At 39.1% G+C, this 22,962-nt stretch overlaps 1 protein-coding gene across 1 annotated transcript in view; it reads left to right on the top strand.

The window, feature by feature from the left end:
* Positions 1 to 874: 874 nt before the first annotated feature.
* Positions 875 to 22,962, top strand: part of LOC150087815 (uncharacterized) — a 74,210-nt gene continuing 52,122 nt past the window's right edge. Inside the window, exons 1-2 of the mRNA XM_090370440.1 lie at positions 875 to 1,014; positions 15,228 to 15,283. Coding sequence (XP_090226566.1) covers positions 906 to 1,014; positions 15,228 to 15,283 — 165 coding nt within the window. The 5' untranslated portion in view covers positions 875 to 905. The remainder of the gene's footprint in view (positions 1,015 to 15,227; positions 15,284 to 22,962) is intronic.

Here is a 22,962-nt window from a genome sequence, read left to right as displayed (position 1 = left end):
TGTACAGGTGTGTGTTCATGAGCCGATTTGCATATTGTGCTGGCTGAAAAACTCGGAATGATTAAAGAGAAGAATCCTACGCCTTCCTCCTGAGATCGGCTAACTTCAGTCCCTCACCGATTAAAGAGCCCTTAATTATATCTAATGGTTTCAGTCGATGCACGATCTCATGTAGCTGCAATGAATAATTGGACCCTTTCCCTTCAAAGATGAAAGAACAAAGTAGCGAAATTACACTTGATAATCTGTTTTAGACGTCATGCACCTCATTCTGACAACTTACAATTTCAGCCTCAGTTGCTGTTCTCGGATGTTATCTGGGCGTTTTTCCATTCGTTAAAAATTCAAATTACACTAGTCTTGAACATTCGATAAGCGCAGCTGTTCTCACTTCTGTAACTAATACATAAACAAATTACATTAATATTTAGTAAAAATAAATTTGAAATTGCACAAACGAACTTAAAAATGAATGAGTGCTCCTGTATAAGAAACATGAAAAGGGGGGAAGGATTTACAGAGTTATATTACTAAATTAATAAACTAATATTTTTCGACTTAATTATTTTTACTAGGCAAAACTAGATGTATTGACCACAGCTTCAAAATTTTAGATTTACAAACTTCAAAATAATACAAGAAACTTCTTATATTTCTTGTATAAAGTTCATTGTTTGTTGATTGCAAATTAAAATTTTGATCACAAATAAATTATATAAAATTTCTTTTCTTGTTTCAAAATTAAGATACTTAAGAGTTGTGACATGGTGACGACCAACTTAAAAAATACGGGATTAACCTGTGTACCCGTTTTATCTTTGAGATAACAGAAGTCTGTCTCCCCTCTTGTCATTCTTCTCTTAGCGAAGGTGAACTGTGGTAATGTGCCACGAAACATAACTGAAATGGGTTTTATGGGTTTGCCACTTATATTTTTCGCTGGTATCCTTGTCGTGGCTGACATTTGTGTTAATAAAGATGAACAAGAACCAATTTTGAGTAAAGAAAGGAAAGGTAAGTTTGTACTGATAACTGTAGCATGCTTTTATAACCGTATGCAACATTACTCCATTCATTTGTATTATCAACTGGCTGTTTCCTTCCTTTATGTTAACGTAGTGCAAGGTTTATGTTTTTAAAGCCCTTTGGCAATTCAGAATTAGATCTTTAGAGCTGCCGATTACAAAAATTAGTTGGCATATTGTTTACATATGAAGCATGGGCATCAGGTGGGGGATACTTGTCCCTCCGATTGTAGAAAACGTTAATTTTTACATTCCTTTTTTTTTTTTATATAGACGTTTAATTTCATAATACAGGCGATCCTCCACAGCTAGAAAAATAGCCTTTTTTTTTTTTTTTTAATAGGTTAACAGTGAACAATTTGCATAAACAACGATCATATTTAATTTTATCCAATCAAAGAGAAGAAGATTGTGAAATTGCTATTTTGGCTTTTCGATGGAATCGTAATACACCTGTTCTGGTTTATTGTAATTTAAACGGCTTGCAACTGCAATTTTATTGTATATGCGGTGCGGTATTCCTGGAATATGACTCACCGTGTACTAGCTTCGCGCGCTTTCGCGAAGCTAGTACACGGTAGTCTACCCCCACTTATTTTGTGATATAAAACGAATAAGAGCAATTCGTTCAGAAAAGTATTTACCACCTGCATTCAAGAAACTGTTTCTGTTATCAGTTTTTAACGTTCGGTATTAGCTTTATAACCAAAATAAAACTTTAATTTATAAGTAAATAATCTTTTTGGTAAATTTACTATAAATATAACGGAAACTATAAATTCCACACTCGGCAAGTTTTAGTTAAAAAGTTACGTTTTTATTTTTTGGATAAGAAGACAATTGACAAATTGATCAATATACTTGACATTGGGAATAGTTAACAATAGACGAATTCAATAGGCTCATAAAATATTCATATTAATATAGCAGTTGTATTAAAACCTCGGGGTGTCACATCTGGTGAATTTGGGCTTGGCACACCCAGAGCCCTGAGCTGGATATCATCATTATTCTCTTTTTTTTGGTGATTCCCTTCTATTTCTCACTCTTGTGCTCTCTTTCAGGGTAACTCAGAATTTTTTTTGGCTGGTACAGCCAAAGTCTCGGGCTTCCTTGCACTATATGGCTAATAATAATAATAATAATGTAGTATCGATAATTATGCTACACATACTGTACCAGAAGTATGGAAACACTAAGAACAAGCACACGTTTGCATTTACACTATGAAACAAAACAAAAACTTTTTTTTTTTTTTTAGTTGTGTGATCCAACGATACGTTTTTCTCGAGTGTAAATATTTTCGTATCAATCGAGGGGTTTGTTTTTGTGACATTTTTATGTACATATAAACGGCACACATAATGTCAGGAAGATTATTTCCAGACTACTCTACTATCCAGTTTTTTTTTTTTTTTTTTTTTCGTATGATGTGAGCAATACACGAAGGAACCAGTTTTTTCCCTGCTTCCTTCGTGGCCGTGAGATCCAACCAGATAGTGCGGCACCATCGTGATATCCAAGCCCGAGGCGGGATTCGAACCCGCAACCTTTGGGTTACCAGGCAGGCACTTTACCCACCCGGCTAGCCCCGTTGGCTACTATCCAGTGCCGGATTAAGGTACGAGCTAGCCAGCAGGGCTCTTGCCCGGGACGCCATTCTTTAAGGACGCCAAATTTTACAAATCATGAAAAAAAATATATATATATATATATATATCCTTAGTAAAGGGACGCCGAAAAATCTTTCTGCTAGGGGCGCGGAAATACCTTGGGCCTGCTGCTGTCTTTATGGATATTATATAGGTCTGAAATAGGCGAAGCATTATTGGTAGCACCAAGTTTTGCCATGCATGTGAAACCTGTTTTTGAATGCCTATGAATGATCAAGACAAATTGGGGACATCTCACTTCTGCTGTAGCAGGGACTGTTTCATGGTAGTCGGACATCAATACTTGGTCCAAAAATGCCTCATTATTGTGAAACGAAAGCAGCGACAAGAAATTCTCTGGAGTGATGTTTTCTGTGCTTTAAAGAAGGCTAAAACATATATACATCTTCAGACAATCATGGGTGGTTTCAACATTATCATGAGGTATTTCTGTGGCCCATGTGTACATATTGTGAGTTTTATTTGAACTCATATGTTCGATTTGATGCACCTCTCCCAGTCAATGCAAATGTAACGAATGACTTCGTCACTCACATCGAATCTGTGCAAGCACCTGGAATGTTTGGCTTGAATATGACTCAATGGCAGTCTTCAGTTCATCGTTATCAATGGCTGTCAGTCATCCCTAACATGGAGCGTCATCAAGTGACTCATCACCAAATAAATAGGTCAGCTCAGTCTTTAGATTTAGAATATGATAAGCCTACCAAGCGGTCGTTGGTGAGGCGTGGCGTGATGCACAGGCTTATATTCCCCCACACGTTACTTTGATAGGCTGTTAATTACCCGACTTTAATCCAGCGGCAAGGGGATGAAATAACTACAACTGAAAAGGGTAGCAGTGGCATGTGATGCAAGAAAGCAAATGTATGAGCTTATAAAGCATCAGCCAACAAAAAAAAAAAAAAAAAAATCGCACCATTTTCTCCAAATGCCTGTCCAGTTCCTCCTTAAATTTATTCAACCTATCAACTTCCACAACGACAGATGGAAATTTGTTCCAGCAATTAACCACCCGCTGGCTAAAGGCAAATTTCTGCACATCTATTCTACATCTGTCCTTTCTTAATTTGAATTTATGCCCCCTTAGGTTTGTAATCTGAACAAGTGGAAGGATCCAATCAGAATTCAGTGTGCTCAACCCATTCAAGGCCTTGAATACTAAAGCGGTCAGTGCTTCCAATCACTGAGGAAAGCAACGAGAGGGAGGGGCCAAGGGCATGCAAATTACTGATCCTCGCAATGATCCGTGGTATAGCGTGGCATATTCTAAAGACTAACCATGCAGAGGCGGATTTAACGGCGGGCGCACCGGGCGCGCGCCCTGGGCCCTGACTTCTAAAGGGCCCACTCAAAACCCCAACAAATTAGTTGAATATATTAGTTCAAAACTTTGTGATTATTATTATGCTATTATTAAATATATTACATATATTATATTCAAATTTTATTGGAAATAAAACATTAATAGTACATAATATTTTTTATTTATTTAAAAAAATGGTTAACATATATTTTTATTTTCCCTGTCTCTTTTTTTTAAGGGGCCCAATATTTTCTTCTGCGCCAGGGGCCTCAATCGACCTAAATCCGCTCCTGTAACCATAGGTTAAAATTTAGAATATGGTCCAGTGTCTTATGGATCTTTGTAACAAGAAGTGATCGGCAGATCTAGCTTCGCCCATGAGCTGCTTTAATATGATACAAGATAAGATCTTCCAATCACAGCAAAGACAGTAATCGTTGTGTAGAGCTAGACATGCCAATCACTTCTTGTCGCAAATATTCATGGGATACCGACCATATTCTAAATTTAACCGATAAATATTTACCTTTTTTTTTTCTTCGGTGCGTTTACTCACTATATCTTGTCGAAATGCAACTGGAGCAGATAATTTTTCGTTACTTTCCACTATTTTACCGAACCACATTTCACGCTTAAAGTAAAAAAAGTAAAGTGCAGCCATTATCAACCCACTACAGGATGGAAGCCTCCTCAACAATTCATGCTGAAGGAAATGGACCATAATCTGCCACGCTGGTCCAGTGCGGATTGGCAGATCGACCGTATTCAGCAGTCAGGGGCCTGAACCCCGGTCTACTCAAAGAGCGTGTGCTACTGCACTCCCGCTCCTGACCACTCGGCTACGGAGGCCGTTTCACGCTTGCTAGGCATCAACTGACTCACTTGTACCTTCGAAGCATATCCAAGCTTACACATTATTTTTGTAAAAACATTAACCTTGAAAAAACCCAACTTCTTTAATCACCTGATAAAACTTTAATTAACAACCTGAGCAGTGTTTTTGCTCAATTCAAATTTTGACTGTTCCGCCAACACATATCATAAATTATGGGTGGGGAGAAACATTCCAACCTTTTCTTTTCTTTTCTTTAAAAAAAAGGAGGGGGGGAGAAGCCCAGAGAAGTTTCTTTTATTTAGATAGAATTCGACCCAGGCCAACCTCGCACTGTGTGGAAAGATGGCGACAGTAATCACTGCCCCCCCCCCACCCCGTGTTCTATGCGAGGGTTATTATTATTAGCTATATGGTGCAAGGAAGCCTGAGGCTTATGCTGCACCAGCCAAAAAAAAATAATAATAATAAATAAAATATTCCCGATTCTCCCAGAGAGAGAGAGTGAGAGTGTGTGTGTGTGTGTGTGTCAAAAGTAGAAGGGAATCACCAAGAAAGAAAAGAATGATGATATCCAGCTCAGGACCCTGGGTGTGCCAAGCCTATACTCACCAGATTTGAGCCCCTGGGGTTATGATCACGAAGAATTAAAAACAAAAAAGCATGGACAAATACATTCTCCAAAAAAAGATAATTTAGTGCAATCCAGGCTTATCAGTTGAGCTTCCTGTCGTGTTTCCGAATGTGGAGGGGAGGATTTACTGCCATTCCGAAAGTGTAAAATATTCAACAACCTACACTCCTGCCTAAAAAATCTGGAATCACAGCGTATGAAAAAGATTTCGTGTCGTTATTTTTTATTTATTTTTTAAAATTAACTATGATAATATAAGGTTTAATATAGAAAAGAACATTACAAAGTATTGTAAGTTTTTTTTTATTAAGCACTAAAAAAATCTACAGCAGAAAATATTGACATGATTAATATTAACAGATATTATGATTTTTAATCAACATATTCTCCATGAGATTTTATCACTGCCTTACACAGACGTGGCATTCTGGCAATCAAGACTATTATTAATTTTACAATAGTGTCTTGATTAACATTATTCCAAGTGATCTGCAATGTTTCTCATAATTCTGTGAATATGGGCAAATTTAACAGTCTAGATCATCCTGTAAAAGTTCTATTCGGTTTAAGTCACGCGATTGGGATGGCCACACCATAATTTTAAATAGGGAAAAGGAGGTGATTGTCCCTCTGTATAAGGCAATGGTCAGGCCACGCCTTGAGTATTGCGTACAAGTCTGGAGGCCTCATTTTAGGAAGGATGTAGATTTGCTTGAGCGTGTACAGAGAAGAGCAACACGATTGGTGAGGGGAATGAAGGGATTCTCTTACCAAGAGAGGCTTAAGTTCTGCAAATTGCAGTGGCTGGAGACTAGGCACCTGCGCGGTGATCTGATTGAGGTCTATAAGGCCTTGAATGGGTTGAGCACGCTGAATTCTGATGGGATCCTTCCACTTGTTCAGATTACGAACCTACGGGGACATAAGTTCAAATTAAGAAAGGATAGATGTAGAATAGATGTGCGGAAATTTGCCTTTAGCCAGCGGGTGGTTAATTGCTGGAACAAACTTCCATCTGTCGTTGTGGAAGTTGATAGGTTAAATAAATTTAAGGAGGAACTGGACAGGCATTTGGAGGGAATGGTGTGATGATTTTTTTTTTTTTTTTGGCTGATGCTGCATAAGCTCCTACACTTGCTTTCTTGCATCATGTGCCACTACTACTACTACTACTATATCTTCTCCTGTTATTTAGTTACTATAAAGTCCCTGCCCAACTTTGAGCTGTGCTTCGGGTCATCGTTCTGTTGTAATATAAATTTCTTCCACAAAGTCGAAGTCTAGAGGATAGTGCATTATGTTCAAAAATTCTTTTATAGCATTCTTTTCTTAAATTCCTTCAATTCTGACGATGTTCCCCACACCAGAAAAACAGAAGCAACCCTAGATTACGATGGAACCACCATGCTTGATCGTAGACACTAAAAAATGCAGCACCATTTTTTTTTTTTTTTTTTTTTTCAGTTGATTATCTCACATAAACTCTACGCTTGGATACAAAAGTTTCAAATTTGAATTCATCAGTCCAGAGTACGACTTTGCACCCTTCAAATGTCCAACGTTGATGGCTCTTAGGTTAACCCCGGGGGCTCACATCTGGTGAGTATGGAGTTGGTACACCCAGGGTCCTGAGCTGGCTATCATCATTCTTCTCTTTCTTGGCGAATCCCTTCTACTTTTGTCTCTCTCTCTCTCTCTGAGTAGCTCGGGAACTTTTTTTTTTCCTGGTGCAGCATAAGCCTCAGGCTTCCTTGCACCATATGGCTATTAATAATAATAAGTCAACCGTTTCTTTAAGTTTTTTGGTTTTAATAGGGTTTCAGACCGCTAAACGACTTGCATGTACACCAACGTTAGAAGTACAGTAAACACTCGCTAATCCGGATCGAAATATGAAAAATTCTGTTGACATTTGAGTACTTTGAAAGACACATGGTATTTAGAAAGGCAGGTATTCTCTGCACAGTCAGTGACTGTGCAGAGAGAGACGGAACATGCATTACATTGCCTTGCGTGTTGTTCATTATCGTTGTTGACTCCGAGTCGGACGGATGTTATTGCCTATATAGCTTCATTTGCGTACTTCTTTATTATTAGCTATATTGTACAAGGAAGCCTGAGGCTTATGCTGCACCAGCCAAAAAAAAAAAAAAAAAAAAAAATTCCCGAGTTACCCTGAGAGAGAGGGGGGGGGGGGTAAATCACCAAGAAAGAGAAAAATGATGATATCCAGCTCAGGACCCTGGGTGTGCCAAGCCCATACTCACCAGATGTTGGGCCCCTGGCTTTATATGTATATATGTAAATAAGTTATACATATTTTATATAATTATTGGTCCTAAAGAACTGAAAAGTGGAATAAAAATAAAACGCGTTACTTTAACTATGGCGCCTCCATAGCCAGGTGGGAAGGAGCAGCAGTGCGTAGCACACGCTTCTTGATTAGACCGGGGTTCGAGCCCGTCACCACCAAATACAGAGGATGCGGAAAGGTCAGGGAATGACCACTGCATATCTAGGAGCAATATGGCCTTAGTTGCTAATGCTCAAAAAAAAAAAAAAAACAAAAAAACTTTAACTATCATTAACAAGCTCAAAGCGATAGAACAACTTAAATTGTGTTCCTGGAAAAAAATTGCTGAAGAATTTGGTATTGGCCAACAGACTGTGACAGATATTAAACATCAAAAAGAATCTATAAAGACATTTGCTTTAAAATTCGATGTGGGAAGTGATAAAAGCAGTGTATCAAATAGGCAGACATTAAAAAAGCCAACAAAAGTGTTGCTGGAAGAAACTGTATTTAAGTGGTATTCAGAGCAACGATCAAGCGACGTTGGAGTGAGACGCCAGCGCCATCTGGAAATGTATAAAAATAAATACATTTTAATCATCTATCGATGGATAAATGTATTTTAATAGTTTTTGCCTTTTAATAGTTTTTAACTAAAGGCTTTAGACTGATATTTTTTTATTTATTTTTATCAGCATACCTGTATTTTATTTATTCAATTTTCCATTTATTTGTATTCTAAGTTTTTGTTCTTTTAAGGCTATCCTTTGCTTCACTAATCCGGATTTTTGCTTAATCCGGATGACCTCTCCTCCCTCCAATTAATCATGATTAGCGAGGATTTACTGTATAGTAAATACATTTGATGAATTTGAAGTGCTGATCAAGGCATCAAAGGCAGATATTGTTGGAATATCAGTGACATGATGTCACACAGATATAAGCAGTGCAGAATTGGAATTTGGGGGGTACAATGTATACAGAAACGATAGAAAGGGAGGAGGGGGTTATGTTGTTAGTTAAGAAACACATAAAATCTAAGGAAGTGCATCCAGTTGACATGGGTGGACAGTGCAATATTGAATCAGTTTGGTGTGACATAAACACTGGGAAAGGGAAAATGAGAGTAAGAGTGCGTTATAGGCCTACTGACTCTGATGAGTACAACGAACAATTGTGCAGAGAAATAGATTGGGCCAGTAAATCAGAATGTCTTGTAATGGGGGATTTTAACTTTCCAGATTTTGCGTGGAACTTGGGGGAAAATGCGTGGGATGCATATAAATTATCAGGTGACACAGAAGCTTATGGCAGATATAAGCTAGTCTGTAATCAAGTCACAAAGGAGGTCAGGCAAGCAAAGGCTCATTATGAGAAATCCTTGGCAAAGGATGCCAAAAAAAAAAAAAAAAACAAAGACTTCTTTACTTATGTAAACTGTATAAGAAAAGGGATGAATCAGATTGGTCCACTTGCTGTTGGTGGTTCAACTGTTGATGATCCTGCTCAGATAGCTGACAAACTGACACTATTTCACACATGAGGAATTCTCTAAAGAAGGAGAGGACCCAAGTTTACTAAATTCAAACAGGGAGCTAAATCATTTTGTAATAACGGAGAGTAAAGTGGAGGAGAAATTGTTGAAGTTAAACATAAAAAAGGCACCTGCGGCAGATGGAATCTATCCAGTTATAATGAAGGAGGCAGCAAGGGAAGTAAGCAAACCCTTAGCATAATTAAGACAGTATCTCTCATAATTATGGCTAAAGGGAGGTACCCATAGATTGGAGATGTGCAACTGTATTCCCAATTCACAAAGGGAGATTAAAGGGTGACGAAAATAATTATAGAACTGATAGTTTAACTTCTGTTCCTGGGAAAATAATGGAGTCACTGGTTAATGAAGCGATGCAGTATCACCTAGACAAGACTGCAGTAATAGTTCAGACACAACATGGGTTCGTTAAAGGGAAATCTTGTCTGATCCATTTGATTGGATACTACGATGTGGTCACAAAAGAACTAGATGCAAAAAATAATTTTGATATCATATACTTGTATTTCAGGAAAGCTTTTGATACTGTTGCACATGAAAGACTGCTGTACAAATTGGAGCGGATTGGCATTAAGGGCAAGTTGCTGCAATGGATAAAGGAATGGTTGAGTGGGATACGGCAGAGAATGGCATAAATGGACACTGCTCTACGTGGACTAATATTATTAGTCGAGTCCCCCAGGGTTCGATACTGGGTCCATTGTTGTTTTGTGTTTTTATCAATGATATCGATGAAGGTTTTTCAGGCTTAATGTCCAAGTTTGGAGATGATACCAGCAGGGTTGCTAATGATAGTAAAGACAGTATGCTACTGCAACAGGATCTAGAAAAGTTAGACAGATGGGCTGAGAAGTGGCAACTGAAATTTAATATTGACAAATGCAAAGTACTGCATATGGGTAGCAGTAACCGAAGGGAATCATACCAACTGTGTGGTAATACACTCAGGAAGATGGAGAATGAAAAAGACCTGGGATAATTGTGCAGTCGGATATGAATTTTTCTGAGCAGTGCAGACGGGCTGCCAGAGCAGGTGATTGAGTTTTGTTAATGTTTGTATAGGAATTTTTCTGAATATACCTTTGTATAAGGCAATGGTCAGGCCACACTTTGAGTTTTGCGTACAGGTCTGGAGGCATCATTTTAGGAAGTATGTAGAGTAGCTAGAACGATTAAAGAGAAGGGCAACAAGATTGGTGAGAGGCTCAAATCCTGCAAGTTGCAACATCTGGAGACTAGGCACCTGCGAGGTGATCTGATTGAGGTGTGCAAGGGCTTAAATGGTTTGAGCAGGCTCAGTGCTGAAGGGATACTTCAGCTTGCCCAGATTAAGAACCTGAGGGGGGATATAGATTCAAATTGAGGAAGGACAGTTGTAGAATAGATATGCAGAAGTTTGGCTTTTGTCAGCGGGTAGTTGATTGCTGGAACAGACTGCCATTTGTTGTGGAAAAGTTGATAGCTTAAATGACTTAAGACTGAACTAGATTGACCGGATGTGTGAAATGGGAATGGGGTTTTTTTGGCTGGTGCTCTATAAGCTTGCTTTCTTGCGTCATATGCCTCAGCTAATGCTAATGAAGGCCTGCATGTTTAAGGAAAAATATTTTAGTAAATGTAGGCAAGGGAGTTTCTCTGTTTCTATTGAACTCAGTTCGGATTTCTGGTTCGGTAAGTCGTCTATTGCGTTTAGAAATCAGTGTTATGGTCTCATCTTGTGCTTCTTTGTTACGCGTTTCGTCCTGGTCGTGGTTTGTCCTTTAAACTGCCAGTCACATTGAACAGTCGAATGATAGTTGTACTCCTTTAAAGGAAACACCAAGTTTTTTGCCAATATTTCTTATGTATTAACTTTCTTTATACAGAGTTATAAAACTTAAAATAGCATTTTTCTTTTAACTGACGTATAAGTTAGTGCAAAAGCATCGTGTTAGCATGCAGCAAACTCTATATGAAGCTCTTGCACTAACTTGTACGCCATTTAAATTTTCACATAGCCTGAGGTATAAGTCGAAAAATGCATTCAGCACTTATTTTTTTCAACATACAGTTCCTTATTTCTTTCCATGCTTTTCCACGAAACACACAAAATTCACACCACTCTTTCTAAATGATGGGTGTTCGATTTTAGAAGTCACAGCTTTTACTCCTGAATTTATGTAATTGCATGACATTCTACAATCATCTATAATATCGAAACAATGCTTCCATTTTGAGATTCTAAAGTCATCTACAACTTTTAGGAATCTTCTAGTGTTTTACTACATTCATGAGTTTTCTACATCTTTCTGGCATATTCACAGATATTCTAGAAATTTCTAAAATATTTCCTTTTTTTTTTTTTTTTTTTATACGTAATAGAAAATATTTTCATAAAAACTGGTAAACAAGTTGGTTCTATTTTAATAAAAACTTTGAAAATTAAGAAAATTTGTGTGTGTGTGTATATATATATATATATATATATATTTTTTTTTTTTTTTTTTTTTTATGTGGTTGTTGTAGGGTTTTGGGTGCATCAGCAAGTTGGGGCGTAATGTACCGTATATAACATGTCTGTAAATTATTATTATTAGCCATGTGGTGCTAGGAAACCTGAGGCTTATGCAGCACCAGCCCAAAAGAAATTTGAGTTACCCTGAAACACACAGACAGAGAGAGAGAGAGAGAAGAGAAGAGAAGAGAAGAAAAGAGAATCACCAAGAAAGAGAAGAATGATGATATCAAGCTCAGAACCCTGGGAGTGCCAAGCCCATACTCACCAGATGTGAGCCCCTGTTCTCTGGTCGATTTGCTTTTTCCTTGACGATAAACTCGTCAAGTTAAAAAAGATTTTAATTTCACAGATATTGAGTGGAATTTGGGGGCTGGTCACTCACACACTAGCAGGGCTTTTGTGGATTTATCGGATGATTGTTTTCTACATCAGCATGTTCGGGAGGCAACTAGAGGGAGTAATACTCTTGATTTGATTATCAGCAGTGATTCTTCATGCATTAAGAACCTGCAGATAAATGAACCACTAGGTGGCAGTGATCAGTGTTCTGAAGTGGGAGTTACTCAAAGAGGTAACTACCATTAGGGGTAAAGGGAAGGGTTATTGCTTCCGTAAAGGCGACTACGATGGACTGAGACAGTATTTAAATTCTATACAGTGGGACCAACTGATGATGTTACCAACAGCAAATTCAAAATGGGAAGCATTCAAAGAACTTATCTTGGAAGCTACTAGGCTTTACATACCAACTAAGAAATATTGTTCAAGGTTTAGGCCTAAATGGATGTCAGATGAACTAATGAGGCATATGGCAGAGAAGAAAAATGCATGGGATACTTACAAATTAACACATGACACAGAAGCCTGTGATAGATACAAGTTGATATGCAACCAAGTTACAAAGGAGGTTAGGCAGGCGAAGGCAGATTACGAGAAATCCTTGGCAAGGGATGAAAAGAAAAACAGCAAAGAGTTCTTTACTTATGTAAACTCTAGAAGGAAGGGGATGAATCAGATTGGTCCATTTGATATTGATGGGTCAACTGTTGATGATCCTGCTCAGGTAGCTAACAAACTAAATGAATATTTTGCATCGACATTCACACATAAGGAGTTATTCAGCGAGGAGAATGCCAGAGGTGTATTCCACTCTAGCAGTAAGCTACAGAATCTTGAAATAACTGGGAGTAAAGTGGAGGAGAAACTGTTAAAATAAACACAAGAAAGGCACCCGGGGTGGATGGGATCTATCCAGTTATATTAAAGGAGGCAGCAAAGGAAGTAAGCAAACCCTTAGCCATAATTATGAGAGCTTCCTTGGACTCAGGGGAGATCTCCATAGACTGGAGATGTGCAAATGTGACCCCAATTCAGAAAGGAGGATCAAAGGCTGACACAAGCAATTATAGACCTGTGAGTTTAACTTCTGTTCTAGGAAAATTAATGGAGGCACTGGTTAAAGAAGCACTGCAGGATCATTTAGACAAGACTTCAGTTATAGCTCGGACACAGCATGGTTTTGTTAAAGGGAAGTCTTGCCTGACCAATTTGATTGGGTACTATGATGCAGTCACAAAAGAACTGGATGCAGGGAATAGCTTTGATATTATATACTTGGATCTTAGAAAAGCTTTTGATACTGTTGCACATGGAAGACTGCTACACAAATTGGAGCAGTGTGACATTGGAGGCAAGTTGCTGCTATGGATAAAGGGGTGGTTGAGGGGGAGAAGACAGAGTGGCAATTAATGGACACTACTCATCGTAGACTAATGTTATTACTGGAGTCCCTCAGGGCTCAGTGTTGGGTCCATTGTTTTCTGTATTTATAATGATATTGATGATGGTATATCAAGCTTAATGTCCAAGTTTGCAGACGATACAAAGGTTGGCAGGGTTGTCAAGGACACTACTGACACTATGCTGCTGCAACAGGATCTGGAACGGTTGAGCAGATGGGCTGAGAGGTGGCAAATGAAGTTTAACATTGACAAATGTAAAGTACTACACATGGGAAACAGCAACCCCAGAGCAACGTATCAACTCTATGGTACTACACTGACAGTGGTAGAGAATGAAAGGGGCTTGGGGGTGGTTGTGCAGGCAGATATGAAGTTCTCTGAGCAGTGCAGACGGGCTACAAGGGTAGCTCATGGAGTATTGTCAATGATATACAGGAATTTTTCCAGCAGGGATAAGGAGGTGATTATTCCCTTGTATAAGGCAATGGTCAGGCCACACCTAGAGTACTGTATATAGGTCTGGAGGCCTCATTTCAAGAAGGATGTAGAGCTGCTGGAACGAGTACAGAGAAGGGCAACAAGATTAGTGAATGGAACAAAGGGGTGCTCTTACGAAGAAAGGCTTAAGTTTTGCAAATTACAGTGTCAGGAGACTAGGCACCAGTGTGGTGATCTGATAGAGGTGTATAAAGCCTTGAATGGTTTGAGCATGCTCAATGCTGATGGGATTCTTCCTCTAGCTCAGAATAATCACCTGAGAGGGCATAAATTCAAATTGAGGAAAGACAGATGTAGGATAGACGTGCGGAAATTTGCCTTTAGCCAGCGGGTGGTTGGTTGGTGGAACAGACTTCCGTACCTTGTAGTGGAAGTTGATAACCTAAATAAGTTTAAGGCTCAGCTGGACAGGTATTTTGAACGAACAGAGGAGTGAAGTGGAAGTGGGTTTTTTTTTTTTTTTTTGGCTGATGCTGCATAAGCTTGCTTTCTTGGATCAAATGCCTCTACTAATGCTAACTCGAGTTTCCGGGAGAGAAAAAACCATGCTACTCTTGCTAACTAACTCAGCCATATTGTAAAAAAGGTCCACAAACATACCTTGTGTCAGTAACTGGATCAGAATTCTGTTTTTTTTTTTTTTTTTTTTTTTTATTTTCAACCAATATACAAGGTAAAACGTTGTAACAGACTCTTCTTTTATCTCTTAAGAAAAAAAAAAAAAACGCTTTCTGGTGGTGGTAGTACTACTAAATAAAGATGGGCGTCTACATAAACTAGAAATTATTAAATCCTGTATTAAATCTTGAGCCACCTCCACTTGTAGAATGAGCAACACATATTTCAGAATATTTAGAGTCAGTGACAGTATAGTCGTTTTGTCAATGTTCACTCATTTAGAAAGATCTTGGTTCGATTCTTGTCTATGACAGAAGGTAAAACAGTTTTTTAGCTACTCAACATGCAAATCTGCCCGTGACATTACGCACATTTGAACAGGCATAATATAAAGAAGGACAATATGGTCGAAGTCGCTGATGTGCCTGGAACCCGACAACAACGTTTAAAAATTGTCCGCTTTAACAGAATTGCATATCTGATTTTATGTACTGTAATTTTGGTAGTTTGTATTTAAAAACTGCATTCACCTATACTTTTGTTTTTATTTATAGGGGATACATGCCATGTGGAGAATATACACGGAATGGAAGATTTCGAGCTAGAAAAAGTAAGAGCGAAGTTCTTAATGGAATTAATACTTATTACTGCTTCTTTTGTAATAGATTTTTTTAACTTTTTAATTTGTATCAGGGTGTGATTAAAATGTAATGGAGAATAACTAATAGAAAAAGAAGCTTTATTTGCTTCGTGCGTATCTATATGCAGTGGAGAGAAATAAAATAAATAATTTCCCTTTAATGAACCTTCTTAAACAAATTGTTGGAACTTATTATTATTATTATTATTGCTCTCATATTATTTCTTCCTAATTGGGGTTCCACCTCGTGACGGGTATTCCTACCAAGTACACAGGGTGGTTGTTGTTATGTCTGGTGTTACTGTTAGTCGAGGAACTCTCTGACTATCCTACAGGTGTTCAGGATTGTGACTTTCTGGAGTTCCTTGTAGGTGTTCGCTGGAGGACCGATTGCTGCTAGTCCTTTATGTAGGGTCTTTGGCACCATACCTGTGGTTGACACGATGATCGGTACTAGTTGCATATACCACATCTATTTGATCTCCTGTCTTAGGTTCGTGTACTTCCTGATTTTTTTCCCCATGGTTTTTCTGCAGGTTTCCAGTGTTGGGTACTGCTATGTCAATCTGATCTGTAGCCTTTTCCTTCTTGTCTACAAGGGTTATGTCTAGTCTGTTGTGCGGTATTGACCTATCCGTTATTATGGCACGGTCCGAGTACAGCTTGTTGTTTGGTTCTCTAGTACTGCCTGGGGTTCGTACTTGTAGTAGGGTACACTTTCTTCGATCAAGTGGTATTTCCTTTCTAGATTCTGATGTATTATCCTGGCTACCTGGTCGTGTCTATGAGTGTACTGTCTGGATGATAACTTTGCATCCCGTGGTGATGTGTTGGATCGTTTCTGAGGCCAGGTGGCATCGTCGACATGTGTCATCCGACACTCCAGGCTCCTTGGCAATGTATTTTCTATGGTTCCTGGTGTTGATTACCTGGTCTTGGATGGCGAGCATGAGTCCTTCAGTTGAATTGGATGCAATTCTATCTGTGATCTTGATGAAGATCATTGTAGTGTCTGCCATGGAGTGTTTTCTCTACCCATCTTTCTAGCTTCGTTTGTGCCTCCTGGTTGGGAGGAGACTCCTCGCATAGGTTGAGTGGGATATATCGCTTGTATATCTTCCTTATGGCCTGGCGGAGTGCTGCTGTGTATTTCTGGAAGTAATTCTTCAGGTTAGCAATCACTATGTTCTGTTGCTCAATGAGGTCTATTAGGCCCCTTCCTCCTTTCTAGGCAATTGTTAGTCTCTTCATGGCTGATTTCTTGTGGTGTTCGCGGCTCTTGGTCATCATTGTCCTCGTCTTTCTCATGATATCCTCCAGCTCTGTGTTAGTCCAATCTATTACCCCGAAGGAGTATGTTAGCACTGGGACTGCATAGGTGATTATAGCTTTAACTGTGTTCCCTCTGTTCAGCTTTGCTTTCAGCAGGCTTCTGAGTCTCTGATGGTATTTTTTGGTCAAGCAGGCCTTAATTTCCTTGTGCTGTAACTGCTGGGCCTGCATCATCCCCAAGTATTTGTAGGCCTCTCCCTCTGCCATGGCTTCGATCTCTTTCCCAGTGTGCCGCTTGTAGTTTCGGTTGACTAATTTTTCCTGGTGCAATCAGACCAAATTCCATCCTAATATCATGAATTCTTCGGTGATCTGGAGTAGTTGCTGGAGGTACTTCTCTGTTGAGAAGTATAGAGCTTGATGTTATACGTGCATAGAGCTTGATGTTATACGTGCACATCAAGTGGGTGAGGGTGTACAGGTTCTTCCTTCTTTCTTTGAGGTTATATCCGTACTTGCTACTGTTGAGCATGGTGGATAGCAGGTTAAGTGCTAGACAGAATAATAATAATATTATTATTAGCCATGTGGTGCAAGAAAGTCTGAGGCTTATGCTGCACCAACCAGCCAAAACAAAAAAAAAAAAAAAAGTTAGCATTAGTAGAGGCATTTGATGCAAGAAAGCAAGCTTATGCAGCATCAGCCAAAAAAAAAAAAAAAAAAAAACCCACTTCCACTTCACCCCTCTGTTCGTTCAAAATACCTGTCCAGCTGAGCCTTAAACTTATTTAGGCTATCAACCTCCACCACAAGGGATGGAAGTCTGTTCCACCAACCAACCACCCGCTGGCTAAAGGCAAATTTCCGCACGTCTATCCTACATCTGTCTTTCCTCAATTTGAATTTATGCCCTCTCAGGTGATTTTTCTGAGCTAGAGGAAGAATCCCATCAGCATTGAGCATGCTTAAACCATTCAAGGCTTTATACACCTCTATCAGATCACCTCGCTGGTGCCTAGTCTCCAGACACTGTAATTTGCAAAACTTAAGCCTTTCTTCGTAAGAGCACCCCTTTGTTCCATTCACTAATCTTGTTGCCCTTCTCTGTACTCGTTCCAGCAGCTCTACATCCTTCTTGAAATGAGGTCTCCAGACCTGTAAGTTTCCTGAGAGAGAGAGAGAGAGAGAGAGAGAGAGAGAGAGAGAGAGAGAGAGAGAGAGAGAGAGAGAGAGATGATATCCAGTTTAGGACTCTGGATGTGCCAAGCCCATACTCACCAGATGTGAGCCCCTGGGGTGAAATTGATCAGTATTGTCAACGCAGTTAGTTCAGTCGAGTATCTTTTTCCTCAGGTAAAAGTAATTACTCTCGCTGAAAGCAAATTCCACATCTATCCTGCAGCTATATGTTTCCAATTTAAGTTTGTCTCACTGTGTATGTTTTTTAAAAAAAAAGAGTAAGGATGCCATCCACATTTAGTTTACTGAATTCAATTAACGCTTTAAACGGTTCAGTCAGGTCTCCTCAAAGGTGCCTAATTTCCATGCGCTGCAATTTGGAAACTGCCTTTCTTGGTTAGAGTACCCTTCTGTTCCCCTTACAAATCTCGTTGCTTTTCTCCGCACATGTGCCAACAGATGCAAATCCTTTTCTAAAATGGCGTTTCCAGACCTTGATTCAGTACTCGAGGTATAATGGAATAATTATACCTTATATAACCTTAATTATATTATACATTACCTTATATAATGGAATAATCACTTCCTTGTTCTTGTTGGAAAAATCTTTGTATATCATTAACATAATCCAATGAGTTGGTCTAGTTGCCTGTCTGCAGTGCTCGGAAACTTCATATGAGACTGTAGAATCACCTCTAAATCTCTTGAGTGCGATAGGACCTCATTGATATGTTATTCTGAAATAATGATGTCATTATGCGATACATTCCATATTTCAAGGTTAAACTTCAATTGGTACTTCTCAGCAGACCTGTCTAATTTTTTTAGCTGTTATTACAGTGGTTATTACTTTGATTCTTGTGAATAAGTAACCTGCTAACCTTTGTATCCTCTGCAAGCTTAAACAATAATCTGGATATGACATCATCAATATCGTTAATAAATAGTAAGGGAGCCAGCATTGCACCCTGCAGGATTCCATTAATAACATCCGTCCAAGAAGCAGTGCCTATTTATAACCACCCTCTGTCTTCTGCCAATCAACCATCCCTTTATCCACAACAAAAACTTACCAATTCCACACTGCTCCAATATGCAAGGCAGTCTTTCATGCAGAACAATATCAAAACCTCTACTTAAATATATGATCAAAATGCATTTTTTGCATTCAGTTGCTTTGTTATTGCGTCATAACCCCCCCCCCACACACACACACCACATTCTGTCATTATACTCACCATATTCAATTCCACATCCCCAATTGCCTGAGTGGCACGATGTTTTCGATATCCCTATCTGATAACGTACTTCAAATTCATCAAATTTGTTTACTATACATGCGCGTATACATTTATCTGTTTTTGCTCTTAGGAAACCCAAACAGAGCTCATCATATATTTGCTTATCTCATGAGGACCCTTCCCCAGCAGGCACTGCAATCTCAAACACTTCACAGGCTGCTCTATGTCCCAATAGAAGCAATGCAAAAATCACTTTCATCTCTGCTTATGGCCAATGTATTAGTCTATGTATCCCGCAGTTTCCCGACCAACCTAACACTACCATGATAGCATCATTCCTTCTATTTATGTGTATTCTGTCCCTGTAAAAGCGCGCCCTCTCTCTCTCTCTCCTGCTAACCAGTATAAACCGTGCTGCGAAAAATGAGCCATGCAGTCTCTCCTGGGCCGAATTGATTAACAAGGTTCCCATAACGTCTCCTATCATGTCTATGCTGATGCGCCATAAAAATCCTAATAACCAACCTATCGTGTCTAAGCTGAATTTCAGCCATTCAGCTTTAATCCTAACTCATGACTTTTACATAAATCCTCAGATCAGATTGGTTGGTGTTGTGTTTTAGGAGCATCAATGACTAAGGCCATGGTGCCCTGCGTATATTGTCTGTAAATTGCGTCTGATGTCTGTGTTTTGAGGTCGATTTTCTGTTTGCTGGATGAAAAACCATAGTGCTCTCTCCCGAGACTAACTCAGCTCCATTGTGAAAAAGACACACAATTTCCTCCCGTCATCGATGGGATTCAAACTCGGGTCTTTTCCACCTGGTGTAGGGATGATGGCGATCCTACCAACTATCCTACCTATCAGGGTTGTAAATCCTTAGATTACCTATTCTTAACATCATTACTACCAACGTATACAACAGCATAACCATTTTGTGATATTGTACACTTATAAATGTTATAATAAAATGGCATGTGCTGTTTTATTTTAACATTCATGAGGAGATATATCTGTTATATGGCTAGGTCATCTGTATTAGGTTTTCACTGTATGCCGAATATACTGGTAGTCGTGGGTGCTGGCAGCACGTGCAGGTGGGAACAAAAAATTTTATTCCCCCACGCACCACCTTGAAAAATATCCTGCCGGCACCTATACTCGTAGTTAATACATTACACAAACAACCTTGTTGGGATGGCAGATTTGTCCTCACCCCATGTTTAAAAATCTGAAAAGTGAATGAAGCAGGAAATTATCATTGCTTCCCTTTTTGCACTGGCAAATTAACTCCGATTTTTAAACAGGTGGGGGGAGGGGAATAGATATATCTGCTATCCCTGCAAGGTTGTCTGGATAACATATTCACTATATTCGGAATATAGTGAATATCCTCCACTATTGCATTTTTTAAAGATCGGACAAGTGATAATCACACAATGCAAAAAGGGAAGCAATGATAATTTCCTGTTTCCATTCATTTTTTTTTTTTTATTTTTCGATTTTTAGAAAAAATAAATTGGAGGAATATATCTACTACCCTGCAAAGTTACTCAGATAAAATTATTATTATTATTAGCCATATGGTGTGAGGAAGCCTGAGGCTTATGCTGCACCAGCAAAAAAAAAAAAAAAATCCTGCCTTACCCTGAGAGAGAGAGAGAGAGAGAGAGAGGAATCATCAAGAAATTCGTTATATTCGTAGTGTCTAATGCAAAGTACTTAAGTCATAATGGAAAAGAATTAATTATAAGAATTAATAGAAAGAAAGAAAATAGATAGAAAGAAAGAAAGAATTAATAAAGAAAAGAAGTCATAATGGAAAAGAAAAGAAAGAATGGAAAAGAATACATATAACCACTTAGGTTACGTAACATAAATAATTAGTAAAAACAAATAATTAATACATAACTTGATACGAAAGTTATATAAAGGGATTTCGCAGATAACACTCGTTACTGAAACGTAAATATTCCGTAGATAACACTCGTTACTGAAACATAAATATAGCGTTATAACTGTGTTTGGATACAAGTTTAGGATTTAATTTTGTACAGAAATTGAAATTTTATTGAAAGTAAATCTAAATCATGACTCAAACCAGAGCAGCAAAGCAAAGGGCTCAAGCTAATGGGAATGCTGTGGCCCAGGGGAGAACTGAGGGGGGCAGTTGTCCTCTGAATCACAGCCTTGTAAGATGCACTATTTGCTTGATGTTTGCGGAGCAGTCAAGTATGGGACATGATACTGCCATGGGGGATGTCTTTGTGTGTGTGCGATGCAAGGAGTGTAAGGAGATAAGGCGACAACTCAGCGTTGTTATGGGCCTATATGAGAGCTTGAAGGATAGGGTGGATGCCCTCGAAGGATTACAAGTGAGGGGCCCATCAAGCTCTCAGCTGCCCACACCAATGCCAGAGCTTGCACTTGGTCATCGCGGAACACAGCGGCAACCCCCAAGGCAGAATGCGCTGGTCCCAAAGGAACTAGTAGTTGTTGGTGACTCTATTGTCAGGGAAACGGGAAACATGCTTTGTAAAAAGGATAGGTGGAATAGGACCAGGGTATGTCTGCCAGGGGGAAAAGTTGATGACGTTGTAGAGCGGATATCATCTTTTAAGGGCACAAAAGGTGATATAGTTGTACACGTTGGCACTAATGACATTAAGAGTAGGAGACCGGCGGAATTACTTGACAAGTACAGGTCACTGATGAAAAAAAGCCGTGAATTAGGGTTGAAATTGAAAGTGTCTGCAATTCTGCCCAGACACGATAGGAGGGAGTATATGATGAGAGCCCTGTCAATCAATTCGGCCCTGGAAAGATTGTGCAGGGCTCAAGGGGTAGAATTTTTTTCAGCCTGGTCTGTACTTGTTAACAGGAGAGACTGCTTCTACAGGGATGGGATACACTTAAATAGAAAGGGTGCAAGAATGTTTGCTGATGCTATCGAGGCAATGTTAGGTGGGTCGGAAAACTGCTAGATTGGGGGGATACAAGGACTAATAGATTAACAGTAGCCACTGGCAGAGGTGAAAGTGATTCTTGCACTGCTTCTATTGGAATGAGCCGCAGCCTGGAAAATAAGATGCAGGATATTTCAGAGACTGCTGGGAATCATTGGGGTACAAGTAAACACATGGGTTGTGTTAGGGTAGCTAAGAAAAAGAACAGGTGCATGTATACTTGTGTGTACACCAATGCTAGGAGTTTAGTAAATAAATTTGATGAATTTGAGGTATTGCTCAAAACATCAAAGGCAGATATTGTGGGGATTTCAGAGACGTGGTGTCACACAGATATAAGAAATGCAGAACTGGAATTTGGGGAGTACAATGTCTACAGAAAGGATAGACAGGATAGGAAGGGAGGAGGGGTTATGCTATTAGTTAAAAAACACATAAAATCCAAGGAAGTGAAGCCAGTCGACATCGCTGGACAGTGCAGTGTCGAGTCAGTTTGGTGTGACATAAGCATTGGGAGATCAAAATTGAGAGTAGGAGTGTGCTATAGGCCTAATGACTCTGATGAGTATAATAAGAAACTGTTCGGAGAAATAGAGTGGGCCAGTAAATCAGAGAGTCTTATAATGGGGGATTTTAATTTCCCAGATATTGACTGGAATTTGGGGGCTGGTCACTCACACAGTAGCAAGGCTTTTGTGGATTTATTGGATGATTGTTTTCTACATCAGCATGTTCGGGAGGCAACTAGAGGGAGTAATACTCTTGATTTGATTATCAGTAGTGATTCTTCATGCATTAAGAATCTGCAGATAAATGAACCACTTGGTGGCAGTGATCACAGTGTGCTGAAGTGGGAGTTACTCAAAGAGGTAACTACCATTAGGGGTAAAGGGAAGGGGTATTGCTTTCGTAAAGGCGACTACAATGGACTGAGACAGTATTTAAATTCTATACAGTGGGATCAACTGATGATATTGCCAACAGCAAATT

The sequence above is a fragment of the Mastigoproctus giganteus genome, chromosome 3 (genome assembly GCF_048544385.1).
Source record: "Mastigoproctus giganteus isolate SK-2022 chromosome 3, ASM4854438v1, whole genome shotgun sequence".
Classification (NCBI taxonomy): domain Eukaryota; kingdom Metazoa; phylum Arthropoda; class Arachnida; order Uropygi; family Thelyphonidae; genus Mastigoproctus; species Mastigoproctus giganteus.
This window is presented reverse-complemented; position numbering and strand designations above follow the sequence as displayed.